The sequence below is a fragment of the Pleurodeles waltl genome, chromosome 1_1 (assembly GCF_031143425.1).
Source record: "Pleurodeles waltl isolate 20211129_DDA chromosome 1_1, aPleWal1.hap1.20221129, whole genome shotgun sequence".
NCBI lineage: Eukaryota > Metazoa > Chordata > Amphibia > Caudata > Salamandridae > Pleurodeles > Pleurodeles waltl.
Genome location: NC_090436.1, coordinates 127,049,901 through 127,065,872, shown reverse-complemented (window position 1 = coordinate 127,065,872; position 15,972 = coordinate 127,049,901). Strand labels below are relative to the sequence as shown.

Below are 15,972 nucleotides of genomic sequence, written 5' to 3'. Positions count from 1 at the left end.
ATATATGCCTGAAACCAAACTTTCATATGTAGGGTGTTGGTGAAGAAAAATGAGCCTCCAGGGGCAGGTCTACATCATATAGCCACTTGCTTATTTTTCAGGGGCAAGAACAAGGTTTGGACCAAGTGCCCGACAGGGGGTCCATTAGGGCTTCTTTGAAGAACAAAGCAGTTCCCTTGAAGCCTGCCTAGGCTGCTGTACTTCATCAGGACATTGGTCTTGACCTCGGACAGGAACTGCAGGTCTAACACTTTGGCAGCCCATCAAAAAACCACTGTGAAAGAGGCAGATTCCTTTGCAAAAAGACCAGGTTGTCAATAAACCTGGTATTTGGAGGTGTCCAGCCCACTAACATCCTGCATGTCCATATAAAGACTGTCTTAAGCACAGAAATAGGGCGCATCATCCCAAGTATCTCTGGTATCATCGTGACTATGTGGACTATGTTCAGAATTTGAACAAAAAGATGAAGCATTCTTGAGCCATGTCAGTGTTCTGTCAGAATCATAATGTGGTTGGTCCATGACCGCCAAAAGCTTGTGGAAGGCACAACTTCTGTCAAGGTAGTTTGGGTTCACCTCAAAATCAGGTAAGACAATAGGTTCCTCCTTGGCTTTTGTGCCAGTGTTGACACTAGGGGGCAAGGACCATGGTGCCAGGTATGAAGTTGGATTAGGCATTAGCACGGGAACTGCAGCAGACCCTGCAGTGGAGTCAACAGGTGCAGACAGTGTTGAGGACGATCTGCCAATGGTATTCCAACTGGAGGCCTCCTCAGATACTTGAGGCTTGAAGGCATGCCACAGGGGACAGAAGTGTGTTGAAGATTTACAACTTGGCTTCCTTAGAAGCCTTTATTTATTGCAGCATCGTCAATGGAACCGGGAACTGTCTGCATCAGGATAAGCTATGGAATCAGTTCCTTGGTAGGAGTCAGAGAGGCACCTTGGTGCCCCTGCAAATTCCATATTTGAGAGTCACGTGATGGAGGTAGAGTCCCACTTTGACTTCTTGTGTTTCTCTTTTAGACTCTGATTTACCTGATGACTTTGAATGCAAGGAGGACTTTTTTTTTTACTGGTGTAGACTTGGGAACTTGTCTGCATCCTCAACTTTGACCTGAAGCTTAGCTTTGCAGTCCTGATCACTTTGTAGTTTACGCAGGGTCATGTCCCTCAAATGTGAGGCATGTAAGGACCCTAGACACCAGAGACAGACCTGATTTTGGGGGGGGGAGGGGGGGGGGTGGAACGAGAGGAAGGTCTATCACCAGTTGACAAGTGGGAAGACGAAGGGGGAAGATCTGAGGGGCACGTCATACCCATAATTTTTTTTAAGTTATTTTTAGAAAAACTATTCCCCCTACTTTTTGTGAAAAGATAACCAGCCCAGAATGCTTCATTTTGAGAGTTGAAATGCTTCAGCTGAAGTGAAATGAATGGAGTCTCCCATGCCGTGAAACCGAGGGTGGGCAGGCAGCTAAACAAGCCTTCTTTCCAGGCTGACTGCCTCAATGAAAGAAATGTAAATGCATGCAACCGGCCAATCTGCAAATTTAAAGGGTGCTTGGAAGCCAGTATTGGCTTTAATTGATGGAATCACTGGACACTTCTTCATGAGACAGCTGTGAAATGGGTGCTTTCAAAGGACCTTTATTTAAAAAAATAAAAAAATGCACTAAGTACAGTCTGGGAATTGGTAAAGTCTATATTTTGGAAGCATGTTTTAATCTTAAACCTTCTACCTAATAGAGGTTTCATAGTGTATGATAGCGCACTTCCCACTTATAACCATAGCTTGCATTTAATTTAAGCTGTGCGTAATTTTATACTTAGTTACCAGACGGTGAAAGACCGAAAAAGGTTGCCGAATATTTAGTTTTGCCACACCTCTGATGATACCCCCAGCCTCACTCATCCAGCCCTCACGAGTGCAGCATCACAGTGCCAACACTTTTTTATTATTATTATTTTTTTTTTTTAATGCACTTCCACCACAGTCTATTACAGACATCGACTTCTGAAAGTCACTACAAGGTATAACCCCTATTGTTATTAGTTGGGACATATTTCCTAGCACACTGTAGAAGAAAGTTTGTCAAAACAAGAAAGGTTGGGACAGAGCTGTGTCCACATATCCAGCAGAGCAATACCACCTGCTGCAGCACAGGAGCAATGCATAGAAAGATCTTTGGATCCAGTCTAGACCTAGGGGGCGTTCATGAGGTGTGGAACCTACAGTTAAAAGTATCCATCAGAATCGTCTTTTGGGGTGAACCCATATGGAGGCTAGTGACCAGTACAAAAAAAAGAAAAAAAAGTAGATCCAATCACATCTTTGATCGCGTGCAAACAGAAGTGGTTCAAGGGAATAGCGCCCATAAGTAGAACCAAATACTTTCCCCATCCGTGGCTTAAGTGAACATTGGTGATCAATAGCAATAAAGCGGAAAAAAAAAATAACAGAATAGTCAAAATTAACATAGTAGGTGAAGGGAAATGATTGACTGCCTCACAGCTCTGGTTATGAGGGAAGGACACTATCTGCAGGTGGTGCTGCATAGATATTTATTGGTCTGAATCCTGTAAAATAAACACATCCAAACGCTTGAAAATGGATACCTCCAGAGGTGTGCATTTTGTAGCAGCATCTTTTTCCTTCAATTTTTGGGAGACACTGAAGTATTTGCACGGTAGTAGGAGATAGTTACTTGCACAGGTGTAAATACCACAAATGAGGTCCATTTAGGTTTCTGAACTTCCATGAGCAAATATTTCCATGTGGAGAAACTCATGCAAGCTAATCTAGGGATAATCCATCTACTCCCTACCTAGAGTGATCTAAACTCTTACAACCTGAGTTTATGCTATATTGTCTAGCGATACTGGATGGTATCCTTCAAAAGAAGCCCAAGATTAATAATCTACTGAATTCCGTTGCATTAGAATTGCCCCTTCTGACCGCCACCTCAAATTCCACAGCAGGTTCACCTTTGCCTGGCTTTTGGGTAGAAAAACACATCCAGCCAACTAGGACCCCACTAGGATCCCTGGATCTATTCAGCAAAAAGCACTCAAGCTGTTCTTTCCCGCCATTGATGCAAACCCTTGCTATACTCGACAATATGTGAACTATGTTTTGGATGTCAGTCTTCTGCCATCCCAAATAAAAACCCAAATTACCATTTGCTGTTCATCTTCTGCCCTCCACGTACACAGCCAGGGTAAAATGCTTGTGGACATACCTCCTTCTCTGGAGAGAAGGAGCCTTAAGATGGCACACCTTCCATCTGGGCGTGGCTCCCTTGCCCCCATACCCACATTTCACATGGGTACTGTCTAAATATGATACTTTCTACTCCTTTTGGATTCGAAGACTGAGCATGGTGCCATACAATTATTTGTAAGAGGACTTAACTGGAACTCCCCCAGGGGTAAAATAATGAAAAAACTGCCTCCAATTCAAGAGACTGGCTCCCCAGAGAGGAGAGGCACTGCAAGGCCCATAAGGAGACCGAACAAAGACTTAACTGATTGAGACAGGCCTCCAAGTAGGACTCAGAGGCCTCAAGATCTGCAGCCAAACTGACCAGTACCGAATCTGAAACCTTGCATCAGTTGATGATCCGTGCCTTCTGGTAAAATTGCACGGCTCTTTGCATTCATTATGTACACATCCTAAATAGGGGTGCTGTATGCTTGGGAACATAACTCACTGAGGAATAGAGGTGTGGCCTGGTAAGTTCATTTAAATCTCAACACCATGGTTCCAATTGCAAGAAGGCCCACAGTGTGGAATTAAGTTAAAGGTCACACTTCATCCTTGAACAAGTGTGCAAGAAGCTACATTTAGGGTTCTTATAGCTACAACGTTCATTCCCCCTCAAAAGGCCTGCCAGCTTATCAAATGAGTTCCAGCCCTCATTGACCCTCTTTCTCCTCCATCTCCCCCAAATGCTAGGGTGATTTGGTGTTAGGACCGGCAATATTTAACTGGTCAACCAGTCGAGAAACAGGACCACGGAGCTATGATTGTATTGCAATCACGCTTGGATTTGGTGGCACCCTGAATAATAATAGAAAAACCTGGTCCCCCAGAGGCAGGTGATTCCTGTTATTTGCCAAGATGGAAATCAGTTATGAAGCACCTTTGGTGGAGCTCATTTCAAATTCTGGGTGGTCAGTGTTGATAAATAGTTTTCCTCAACACTACTTCAGAATTTGAAACCCCCATGCTCTTGCAATGGATCTCGTGCAGATAGCTGAAGATGCATTTTATTCCAGTCCTTCTCTAGCCTTTTGAAACTAACCGAAGCCCCACTGTTGGTCGGTCCTCCTTCTGAAAGCTTCCACACCAGTGACTACAGAACAACATTAGCCTGCCAGTATAAAAAGCGTTTAGTGCCTTTACTTCCAAGCACTGTAGATTGCTAGTTTCATCTCCTAGCCCTTGACAGTGTTGGACTGCACAGCATTTAAAGAGATCGGAGAGATCCATTTTTAACAGGTTAAAAAAAACAAAGTATTGTTCCGATTTTAGAAGTAGAAAGGTTTAATTGGTATGTTCAAAACTAGACAAAAAAAAAAAAAAAAAGTTTCAATCAAAGCAAAAGAAACAAAAACAAAATCGATCTTCACATGTTTGGGCTAAAAGATCCACGATAACTCGGATAAAAAAATAACACAAAAAAAAACAAGCCATTTGCATTTATAAACTGAGTATTCGGATCGGTTTCATGCATTCAGTTTAAATCAATCAATCAAAAAAATTCTAGAGCGCACTACTGACCCATGAGGGTCTCAAGGCGCTGGGGGGAGGAGAAACAGGGGGGGGGCGCAGGGAGGGTCACTGATCGAACAACCATGTCTTGAGGTTCTTTCTGAAGACCAGTAGGTCTTTGGTTTTGCGAAGGTCGTGGGGAGGGAGTTCCAGGTTTTGGGGGCGAGGTAGGAGAAAGACCTGCCTCCTGTGGTGGTGCGTTGGATGCGGGGGACTGTGCCTAAGGCAAGGTCGGCTGATCGGAGGTTGCGTGTCGGAGTGTGGAAGTTAACTCTTTCATTGAGGTAGGTTGGGCCAGTGTTGTGGAGGGATTTGTGTGCATGGATGAGGATCTTGAATGAGATTCTCTTGTCTATGGGGAGCCAGTGAAGGGATTGGAGGTGTGGTGAGATTCGTTCGTGGCGGGGGAGGCCAAGGACGAGGCATGCAGCTGTGTTCTGGATTCTCTGGAGTTTGCGTTTGAGTTTGAGTGTGGTGCCGGCGTAGAGGGCGTTACCGTAGTCCAGTCTGCTGCTGATGTGTGTGGGTGACTGTCTTTCTGGTTTCTAGGGGGAATCCATTTGAAGGATTTATTTTTTTTTTTTTATTTTTTTTTTTAAGAGTGCGGAGTGTGTGGAAGCAGGAGGTGGTTAGAGCATTGATTTGCTGTGTCATGGAGAGGGAGGGGGGGGTCGAGGATGATGCTGAGGTTGCGTGCGTGCGGGGCCTAGGGCGGTGGGCCACCAGGAGTTGTCCCATGTGGTTTTGTTGGGGCCGAAGATGATGATCTCGGTTTTGTTTGAGTTGAGCTTGAGGTGGTTAGTGGTCATCCAGTTGGCGGTGTGTAGGAGAGTGGCGTATAGGTTGGTTTTGGCGGTGGTGGGTTTGCTGGTGAGGGAGAGGATGAGTTGGGTGTCATCTGCATAGGAGAAGATAGTGATTCCGTGTGCTCGGAGGATGTTGGCTAGGGGGATCATGTAGATGTTGAAGAGTGTGGGGCTGAGGGAGGACCCTTGGGGGACTCCGCAGGTGATCTTGGTAGTGTTGGAGTGGAAGGGCGGAAGGCGGACTCTTTGGGTCCGGTCGGTGAGGAAGGAGGTGAGCCAGTCTAAGGCTTTGTGGCAAATTCCTATGCTGTGGAGGCGTGTGTGGAGTGTGTGGCGGCAGACTGTGTCAAAGGCTGCGGAGAGGTCTAGGAGGATGAGTGCGACGGTCTCGCCTTTGTCGACTTTGGTCCTGATATCTTCAGTGCATGCGATGAGGGCGGTTTCTGTGCTGTGGTTCTTGCGGAACCCAGATTGTGAGGGGTCAAGAGTGTTTGCTTCGAGGAAGTGGGATAGGTGGGTGTTGACTTATTTCTCTGCAACCTTGGCGGGGAAAGGGAGGAGGGAGATGGGGCGGTAGTTGGAGAGGGTCTATGGGTCGGCTTGTTTTTTTTGAGGAGAGCAGTGATTTCTGCGTACTTCCAGGGGTCTGGGTAGGTGGCGGAGTCGAAGGAGGAGTTGATTATATTGTAGAGCATGGGGGCGATGGTAGGGCTAGCTTTGTTGTAGATGCTGTGTGGACAGGGGTCGGAGTGGATGGAGTTCATGATTTTTTCGGTTTCTTCGTGTGTGGTGGGGGTCCATGCTGAGAGTGTGGTGGGGGAGTCCTGAGTGGGGGTTGGGTGAGTGAGGGGTATGTGTGGTGGGTGAGTGTGGTTTGAAGCTGCTGTAGATGTCCAGGATTTTGTGGAGAAGTGGTTGGAAAGGGCGTCACATAGGGGCTGTGTGTGTGTGCAGGTAAAACCATTACAGATAAATTAGAGGACAGTATGTCTGCGTAAACTACGTTCACTTCAAATACACAATTTCCAAGAGACTGAAGAAAGGAGAGCGGGTTTGATCCCAATATCTCCAACAGAGACCATATTTTGCAACTTTTTCGACCATACTATCTAAACACATAAGACTCTGAATCAAAATAAAAAAAAAATAAAAAAAAAAAAAAAAAAAAAGTAGGAGCTTTACAAAAGTAGGTGATCTTCAACCATTTGAGAGTCCGGATATATGCCCCCCCCCCCCTTTTTTTTTTTTTAAAATAAAGTCTTTGCACACTTTTTGCTCTTCCATCTATCAGACAGGACAAGATGACCAAAGTGAAGGGAAGGTATCCTCGGAGCCTCTAGATCAATGATCAGTGATGCAACGGTACACCAGGGGGATGCAGATCAAAACCCAAGACAATGTTCCAACTCACGGACTAAGAAATTCTCACTCACCAGAGGCACTTCCACGTTAGACCAGGTGATATTTGGCACAGCAGAGATGGGCTCGAATAGCACAGTCGGGAAGAAAACATTGTAGTGTCCAGTGGCAGCCATGTGCAGGCACACTGCGATGTTAAAAGGCAGCGTGAACACAGGGAGTTCCCATTTACTGAAAATGGACGCCAATGCGCTTGACAAAATGGGACTGAAAAGGGAAACAAATTTAAAAAAAAAATAATAATAATAAATATATATTAATTTATAGCAACATGCACATTTATGTACTTACAGTTTTCCACTTGTAAAGTGGAGTAAAATGTTTTCCCCATGTGCGTACCAGAGGACTCCAAATCAGAGACAAAGCACAAACAAGAAGCTTCATTTTTATGACATTTAACTGTATTCCTTTACTTTAGCCCAAGTGGTTTAGTTTATCCATCGGAAAATCTAATAGCTAAAATGCAGATGGGGGGGGGGGGGGTACGAAATCCATTGACAGTCTACAGGAAAGAAGTTACAAAAAGTATTGGCTGTAGAAGAGCCCCCACTGATAGAGGGTTTCATATGCAAGTTCAGTTCAAGGGAATTGAAGCACCTTCTGCCTGTATCCCAGGATTCCCCATAACAATGGTTTGAGGTCAGGTAAACCACTTGCTGAAAGGGAATATGCAATAGGAATATCCAAGCATGCTACTCACCCAGGTGGTTATTCTGCTCTTAATAAAGATTTTACATTTCGACCCGGAAGAAAAGGGGACTTTCCTTTATTTCCAACTAATTAAGATGCATTAGCAAGGCTGTCTCCTATGCAACAATGGTGCCCCAGGGACACAACATTCAAAGTCCAGTAAGTACGAAATTTGACATATTACTGATCTTTTCAAACCAAAACGATTAAGGAGTGAATACAACTATTCAAACTGCTACTTGCATATGTTCCTTTGAGAAAAAAAAAAAAAAAAAAGAAAAAAAAAGGACAGGAAATAATGTAATTGACAAGCACAGGTTACCAGTTTTTAATTTCAAATGTAAAGCTAAGTGATTAGTTGCTTAGGTGCTTACTTTGTCCCACTATTTTGTATTGATGATCACATGTGATCTGAAATGTCCTATAAATTCATAACACATTCAAGCAAGTCCTGTTTACACAAGGATGATTTTCTCATTCCAGGAAAAACAAAGTATCATGAGAAACAAATACATTATTTTCAGAGGCTAAGCTAGAGCAAAGAAAGATCAGTCAGAATTGTAATTTACAAACTAGTGTAGGTATCACGATGAGCAACGTACCAGATCATAGACATAACTGCGACAGGCAATAGCAGCCACCAGTACCAGTTGCCCTTGTCAGAGAACACAGCCATAAGTAAGCCGACTAGAATTCCGTTATAACCATGGAGTCCTGCTGCAATTGCTGATCTGTTAAAAGAAAAGTATGTCATGTCATAGGGTTAGTGCCACACTAATCTCCATGCTGTTTAGAACTTCAGCGAGTAAACTGTACAGCAAAATAGTCACTATGAACATGGAGGCCCAGTCAGAGTTTTGACAAATTGTAGGTGGTCTTGGGCAGTTGACAATAGAGACAGTGTATTTGTAAGAAAACTAAGATGAATCCTACTTCACTAAATTTATTTGCCTTCAGATAACTTTGGGAAAAGCTTTTGTTAGAAATAGATGTCTACCAACATGGTGTTGCTCACCCTATCAGTAGTTTTCAATATTCGATGTCCAATAAATATGGGGGGGAGGGGGGGGCATGCTATCTAGTCTGTACACACTGTCTAAGTCCGAGCACATTGCACAATGCATGAACATTGATTGTTCATAGAGAAAGCTCTGCATTGATAGACTTGTAGCATCGAGCTTGCACCTCCGACACATGGCGCTTGTATTATAAAAACTGCCTCTGCAAACTATGCAACAGAGGAGCACATCCGCTGGGCATATGCTGGAACATGGTACGCACTGCCATGGATATAGCTTTGCTCACTCTGATGAAGACCGTGGATCTGACCTCTACCTTCCAGAGGACCAACAAATCTGCACTACACCAGACTGGCTTCCTGGCCAATCTTACCCAATTATGGGGATTTAGCTTTTCCAAAAACATCTGGTAGAGGGTGCTCCCACAATGCTCTCAGCAGCGTAGGTAGCTACAGATAGGAGTGTACCAACACAATCACAAAACCATGGTTCAACGGTTTCTCTTTTTCACCACCTTTGTAATGTTGGTTACCATCCTAGGTCTCATTGCCTAATAAATCACAGCAATTTTTTTTATACAGAATAAAACTGTTGCAATAAACTCTGAAAAACATTTTTTTCTTGTGTCTAATCTTGGATACTCCCAGCGACGACTAAAGAGTAGATCCGTTTCCATGATTACCTTGGGAATCTGAGTAGATCTGTTCAAGGTTGCAAAACCCATCGGGTACCCTGGTGTGGTTAGGGGTTCAGACAGGGCACTGTGAGCTAGCTAGGAACCATAATCAACAACATTTCCTGATGGCATATGTGGATTGAGTCCCACTACCCTGACATTTATGTTGAGCAGATCCACAGTCCAACTTTATTCGTAGGAACCCTCAAACCTAGCACCCCACATTGGGCACCATGTTACACGGTTCCAACTAATAAAGTAGGACTGTGTATGTGGTCAACATTTCCTGATGGTATATGCGTACAGAGTCCCTAAACCTTGACGTTTATGTTGAGCAGGTCACAGTCCTACTTTATTCATATGAACTATAAAACACCCTAAGGTTTAAAGAAAAGAAAATTCTATAGGAATAGCTACTAAACTGTATACCCGGTGTGCAAATGTGTACATAAAAGTACAGTATGTTGAAATCACAAATTTGGACATACAGCTTTAAATGCACAGCAGCAAGGCAATCCGTGGTATCAACTGCTTTTGTATAAATCTGCTATGTTGATATATTACAAAGTAGCGTTCCTCCCTTTAGATAGGCTGTGATCTGAAATGGTACAGATAGGCCGCTTCCAGATATTGGAGTACAAGTAATTCTTGAGTGTAAAGTAAGTGGCAAAAATAATGCATATTACACCAAGGTGCATTAATAAAATCCAGGAATCTTCATGTTATTTCTTGACTAGATTAAGTCTCCTGTACACAAACACTCAATTTTCCAATCAAAATACTTGTGCTACAGCACAAATGACAACCTTACCGGTCTTGGCTCAGAATAAGAGCTGCCCCTGTGTTGACCACCGTTCCCAAGCAACCAGCAATGGCCCACCATGGATTCTGGATAAACAGCCCAACAATTATTAGAATTCCACTGATGGGGTTACTGACAAACATCACCTGTGACGTCCCACGCAGGACCCAATCAATGAACTGGAAAATAACAGGTTTTTCTGAAAAGAGAGGGGAAATTTAAATATTCATTTTTATTATTTAATTTTTAAAAGAGGCACAGCTGTTATACGTACATTTATACCAATCAAAAGTTAGCCGTTAACATTTCTAAGATTGGTTCAAAATAATATCGCTTATTGAACTTTCAAATTCTATTCTAAAAGAAAATTTTATTGAACCTGCTGAAACTGATTTAAAAGGGAAAAAAAAACCCTTATAATAGTCAGGATCATAAAGAACTACCAGTACTGCCGACTTGCAACTTGTACAAAGCTCCATCTTTTAGTCATTTTAAGACTTTATGCTTTCAGAACTACATCCATTTAGCCATATTAGAAAATGTAGAAAACAGCTTCAAGATGCATTACAGAGCTCTCTAGATTAGGTGATGTTAGGATCAAATCAAATTCGGGAAAAAAAAAAAAAAAAAACACAAACACACACACCTCTTCATTAACACCATGATACCAAGACTCATGGTCCCAAGAAGCTGTGAAAAGGTACAAGCATAGAGTACAGTCTGGAGAATACATGCACAGAAGTGGACGTAAGATCTACACAATTGCCACAGTAGATATCCTAGGAACTACAAATAGTGTGCATTTTTCTTCCCACATTGAAGGTCCATTAAGGGCATGCTAACTCAAGGCTGGACTACAAAAGGAGTGTCATTCTGTAAGGCACTTGTTTCTGTACACATCACATACCTAAAGCTTCAACGTTCAAACCCACACATTATCAATGGGTAGAGAAGAATTGATAACAAAACTGACAGGCACACACATCACATACCTGAATACTCCAATTTGCTGGAGGGGAGTTGTCAACTACATATGACAAACTACTCTGTCTACTTTGCCAGTCAAGCAAGGTACCAGCAGCTGAGTAATGAAACCATAAACATGCCATCTTCCTGAGAATGTGGTTTAAACCTAGTCTCCACCAAATGCTTACAAATAGGCCAAAACGAACCATGCTCACCTATGAGTAGGGCTTCCAGTTACAGTAAGGTTTGTCAAATGGGTACATTTAAGATTCTGTAAACCTTTGGGAACAAAATTGCTTGCATCAATTTGTGTCACAATGAGGACAACGATTAAAGTGCTCTTAATGGGCCATTCAATCATTTGAGTCAGTTCAGGGTGCCAAAGATCCAGTCTGCAACAAATCTACAGTAGGAAACCCAGCAGGAAGACCACGATAAGCCTGCTGGTGTCCAAATACGAAAAAAAAAAAAAAAAAAACACACGAGCCAGAATCCTTCACTGCCACAGGGACATGCATTACAACCAGCAAGACACAAGCTTAGCTGCTTTCCCAATTACACAGATGCATTTTCTAGAGAGCCTCAAATGGCTTGGCAAAAACTATATTCTACTGCACACCAACTCATGTCATTGGAAGGCTGTATAAATATCAGCCAGTAGCTTAGATGGTTAAGTGCAGGAGGGAAAACAATTAAAGTCATAGACACTATGTCAACTGCAAACCAAAATCTTGAACTCCTACAATATTTCAATTCTTCAGGGTATGCTGTAGTATCTAGGACCAGGGTTTCTCCAAAACACAACATCAAGTATGCCCCTATAATTAAAATATTTACCAGATGAAAAACATTGCAGGGATAACAAGGAACTAAACCAAACGTAGGGATAAATTTCACCAATTTAAAATTTAGTGTCATCACTGCTCCTGTGCATGAAAATTTTGTACTACAGGCTACATTCCACTTTACTATGGAGAAGGTGTGTGCTTAAGTGAGAGTCTCAAAACACAAAATATTAAGGTTTACAGACAATCTGTGATGACTAATTAGGCAAGAAATAGCTGCTCTCAGACCACCAGCTGTGTGGAGGATGCTCATTGGTGGCATGTGGTTATAATGGAGTATAGAACTGGTGCAGTTAACTAATGTCTCATTTTGGGGGCCACAATATTAGAGTTACTCATTAGTGTAGAAGTGCACAATCATGTACGTTTCTGCATTCTTCCATTAGGAGCAGGTTACTCCAAAGGTAAGATACCACAGCTCTTCTAGTAACCTCTTGAACATACTACACTATCCATCATGAATCCACACAGTAAAAGTACAGAAAGTCTGGAAAACACAATGCAAGCATTGCGACCAATTACACTTATCTGGCTTCCTCCTTTTACTCACAAGAGCCAGATCTGCAAAAGGTATATGGGACTGTTGCAACAAGTACTAGGGTCTGCTGCTTTCAGTAGTGCCCACCCATGCCTGGGATAACAGATACTCAGTATGCGGAGACAAACATGTATGAAGTCTATGCTCATTTAGCAATTCAGCTTTAGTGCCTGCATCAGTTGGATTCCTTTTCCTGCTTTGCCCCCCCCCCCCCCCACAAAGTAATCCATCTATAGGCATAGAGCCTACATGTATTGGAATACCTTTTTTCAGACTGCTTTTTCTTTCAGAGTACATGCTGCCTATAAGGAATTGGAGTTATTCGTTGCAAAAGATGCAAGTTCCTCACAAGTAATAAGGACCACAAGTTTCTTTCAGGGAACCAAGTACGCCATTGAAGCACCTAACTGAGGTTAGTAAAGTACAGCAGTCCAAGGTCTACTCCTGAGAGGTGGTGCAGGCTAGTAACCCCAGTCTGTTGGCCCACAGCAGCAACACTTAAATCATTGTCCAGTTAGTGCTTTTTATTTATATAAACAGAAAAGTACTTTTAGTACAAGCCACACTTCTAAATATTTTGCATTGAATTACACATATGTACTATCAAGTAGATGGAAATATCTCTGGTGATACTGCCAGATGACACCCCTAACAGGTCCTGAACCTTATATCCACAACCCCCCCCATACCTATAACTGAATGGAATATCACAATATATGTGGGGGTGCCAGTATCAATAAGGCAGGACTACTGAGATTTTAGGTGTGCCACAACATAGTAAAACAGGAAGAGTTAACATTTCACCACTGCAACAGCACTTGAAAGCTATGGGGACAGTGCCAATAAGCAATAAAGGTTGTAACACACAATTAAGGTAATAATAGCATTCATTAAACTGTTAAACCTTGCATGGTCAACCTGCAACAGTATCATGAAAACAATGCATTGAATAACATGCTCCAGAGTTTTATTGGTTTACTTTTACAATGCTGTTTAGGACCCACCACCATGAGTCCTTGCACTCCCAAGCCCAGGCACAAACTAATAAATCAGGGAGAGCATAGAAACTGATTAGTGTCTCTGGTCATTTGTCCTATGATCTTGGGTAATGTTTTCAGAAGTTTCAAGGGGGCTGTTGATCCCCTAGCAGCCCCCATAATACTTCCAGTAACATTGCTTGTGCCACTACTTTTGAGGCACACCATAAGCAAATATGCTAATCCTGAAGCCTGCTCCAGGGGCTAGTGTGGGGGCACTCCTAGGCTCCAGGTTTTGCATATTATACTAGCAGCTTTACCCAAGCGCTGTTTCTCAAAGTTCAGCCTCATCGCACGGAATACATTTCTAAAAATACAAGGTGCCAATGCCCACCAGGCACTGAAAGTTTAGTTATGGGCCAACCAGCTCCCCACGTGCCTTTCTGAAGCCGACAACACTTCTAAACACCTCGAGCAGAAGCAAACAATGTTATTTTTGGTCCTGTCTACAGGTGGAACCAAGCAAAGTTCTACTTCCGTGACAACCCCACCCAGCAAGCACTGGCAGAAGGCAGGCAACACCAAGAAGTCATCTTGTGCCCCCCAACTTCTAATGATATGTCGGAAGTGCTTCTCCGAGAGCCACAACTCCTCCTCTAGCAGACACCGCTGCCTGACGCCTTCCCACCAAAACAAAGGAAAGCCCCATCCTGTGCTGGGCTTCACAGGTCTGGCCTGCCTCCTTTGTATCAGATCCACAGAAACAGTGTGGCAAGCTAATTAAAAGAAGCAGGTTGCCTTCCCACCCCTCTCTTTTCCAGGAACTGCATCAAGCAGTGTTAATTACTATATTGTGTGGGGAGGCCTGTGATCCTCCTGTTAGAGAGCACAGTAATTAACTTGGCCTGGTAAGAGGGTGAGGGTGCGGAGGGGCAAGTCCCAGAATTGGATTAGGAGCCTTATGAGGGGAAATAGGAAAATTCATAAAGTGCCATAAGGAGTATAGGTATTTTGTCAAAGATAGAGCCACAATCTGGATGCATGTTAACTCCTAGATTGATACCTCACTGGACCATGTAAGCCCAACCAGGTTTAAACTGTGCTCGTGCTGATTTTACCTACAATGTGTAATTCAATTAAGTACCACAGACTTTCAGTAAGCACTACAGACCTACACAATTAATTCCACTCACATTATATGGTCTACCCTGGGTCAGTACCAATGTATGAAGGGCTACCTGTATGCAGATCCTGGGCTGAGCAAGATGGTAGCCTCAAGTGCAGCCTGGGCATGCCTGTGCTCATGTATAAGCAGACCAAAGTCTCTTACACCAACTGCGCAGTAGCCTCATCTTAAAAGGTGGGAATGAGCAGTTAAAACCTAAAGTCCATTTAACATGAATTTCCCATGACACTGCAGCTCACTTAGAATAAAAAGTCCACAAAAGAAAAAAAAAAAAAAAACACAGGTTGTTAAAAAAGGAAAAATCCAGGGGGATTAAATGGGCAAACACCACTTTGCAACACTACCTATAAATGTGTCACTTTGAGTCTCAGGCTCAAATGAATCATACAGCTGTGTGTGGGCACTGGGAGCATACATCAGCTTGATTTTGCCTCGGGTACTTTTTGGGCTGGATTATGGCAATCCATACAGCCTGAAAGTAGCCTACTAACTTGCATCCCACTAGAAGACTGCAAGAGTGGAATAGGTTCAAGAGACATACTCAGCACTCTGATGCAGGCAAAAAAACACAAACACACAGGAGTAGATTAAATATGCTGCATCCCACACAGATTTTCAAACCTTATGTGCCAGCAATTTCCTAAAGGTTCATTTAGTTCAAAGTTTCTAGTTTTCTGTGTTCATTAGTTTTGTTGAAGTTAGCTGCTTTAGATGGGTAGTATGTTATGTATTCATGCTCCTTGACCATTCCTAAGTATGTTGGGCTGCCAGGTATCATGCTGTGCCATTTAGTATTACAAAATGAGGCATTAGTACCATTTCCATGGTGCTCACTATAAAGAACCTTGGATTTGAGTTTGAGTCAGTCCCATGGACTAGTTACTAACCTGTATATAGAAAAAACATGCAGGTCATTCCTGTGGAACTATTGATAAAATGAATATCCTGCCAACAAATCTTACTGAGGTAAGAAACTTCCTAAAAATCACACAAAACCGGTTATGGTTACCATTTGACCAGCACATAAAATTAGGATCACAAGTTTATATGAACATTGTTTTGGGGATTTTAGTGTTCTCTGCGAGCTGTTCTATTGTACAGAAAAATACTAAGGTACATTAATGAGCAGCATTATTTTACCATCTGAAGTGGAATGGGCTCTTAGATAGAAAGAAAGAAAAGAAAAAAAATTTTAAAAAAAAAAAACGTTGAAAGAAGTCTAGGCAGAACTAGGTGGTTACTATTTATCTTTGATTAACTTGAATTAAG

General features: G+C 42.7%; 1 protein-coding gene across 2 annotated transcripts in view; it reads right to left on the bottom strand.

Annotated features, from left to right (window-relative positions):
* SLC14A1 (solute carrier family 14 member 1 (Kidd blood group)) overlaps positions 1 to 15,972 on the bottom strand; it is a 53,304-nt gene that overhangs the window by 14,719 nt on the left and 22,613 nt on the right. For both annotated transcript variants that reach the window (XM_069218852.1, XM_069218851.1), the window contains exons 3-5: positions 10,201 to 10,390; positions 8,297 to 8,425; positions 7,019 to 7,211 (exon numbers count right to left, since the gene is read on the bottom strand). In XM_069218852.1, the coding sequence (XP_069074953.1) occupies positions 7,019 to 7,211; positions 8,297 to 8,425; positions 10,201 to 10,390 (512 nt within the window). The remainder of the gene's footprint in view (positions 1 to 7,018; positions 7,212 to 8,296; positions 8,426 to 10,200; positions 10,391 to 15,972) is intronic.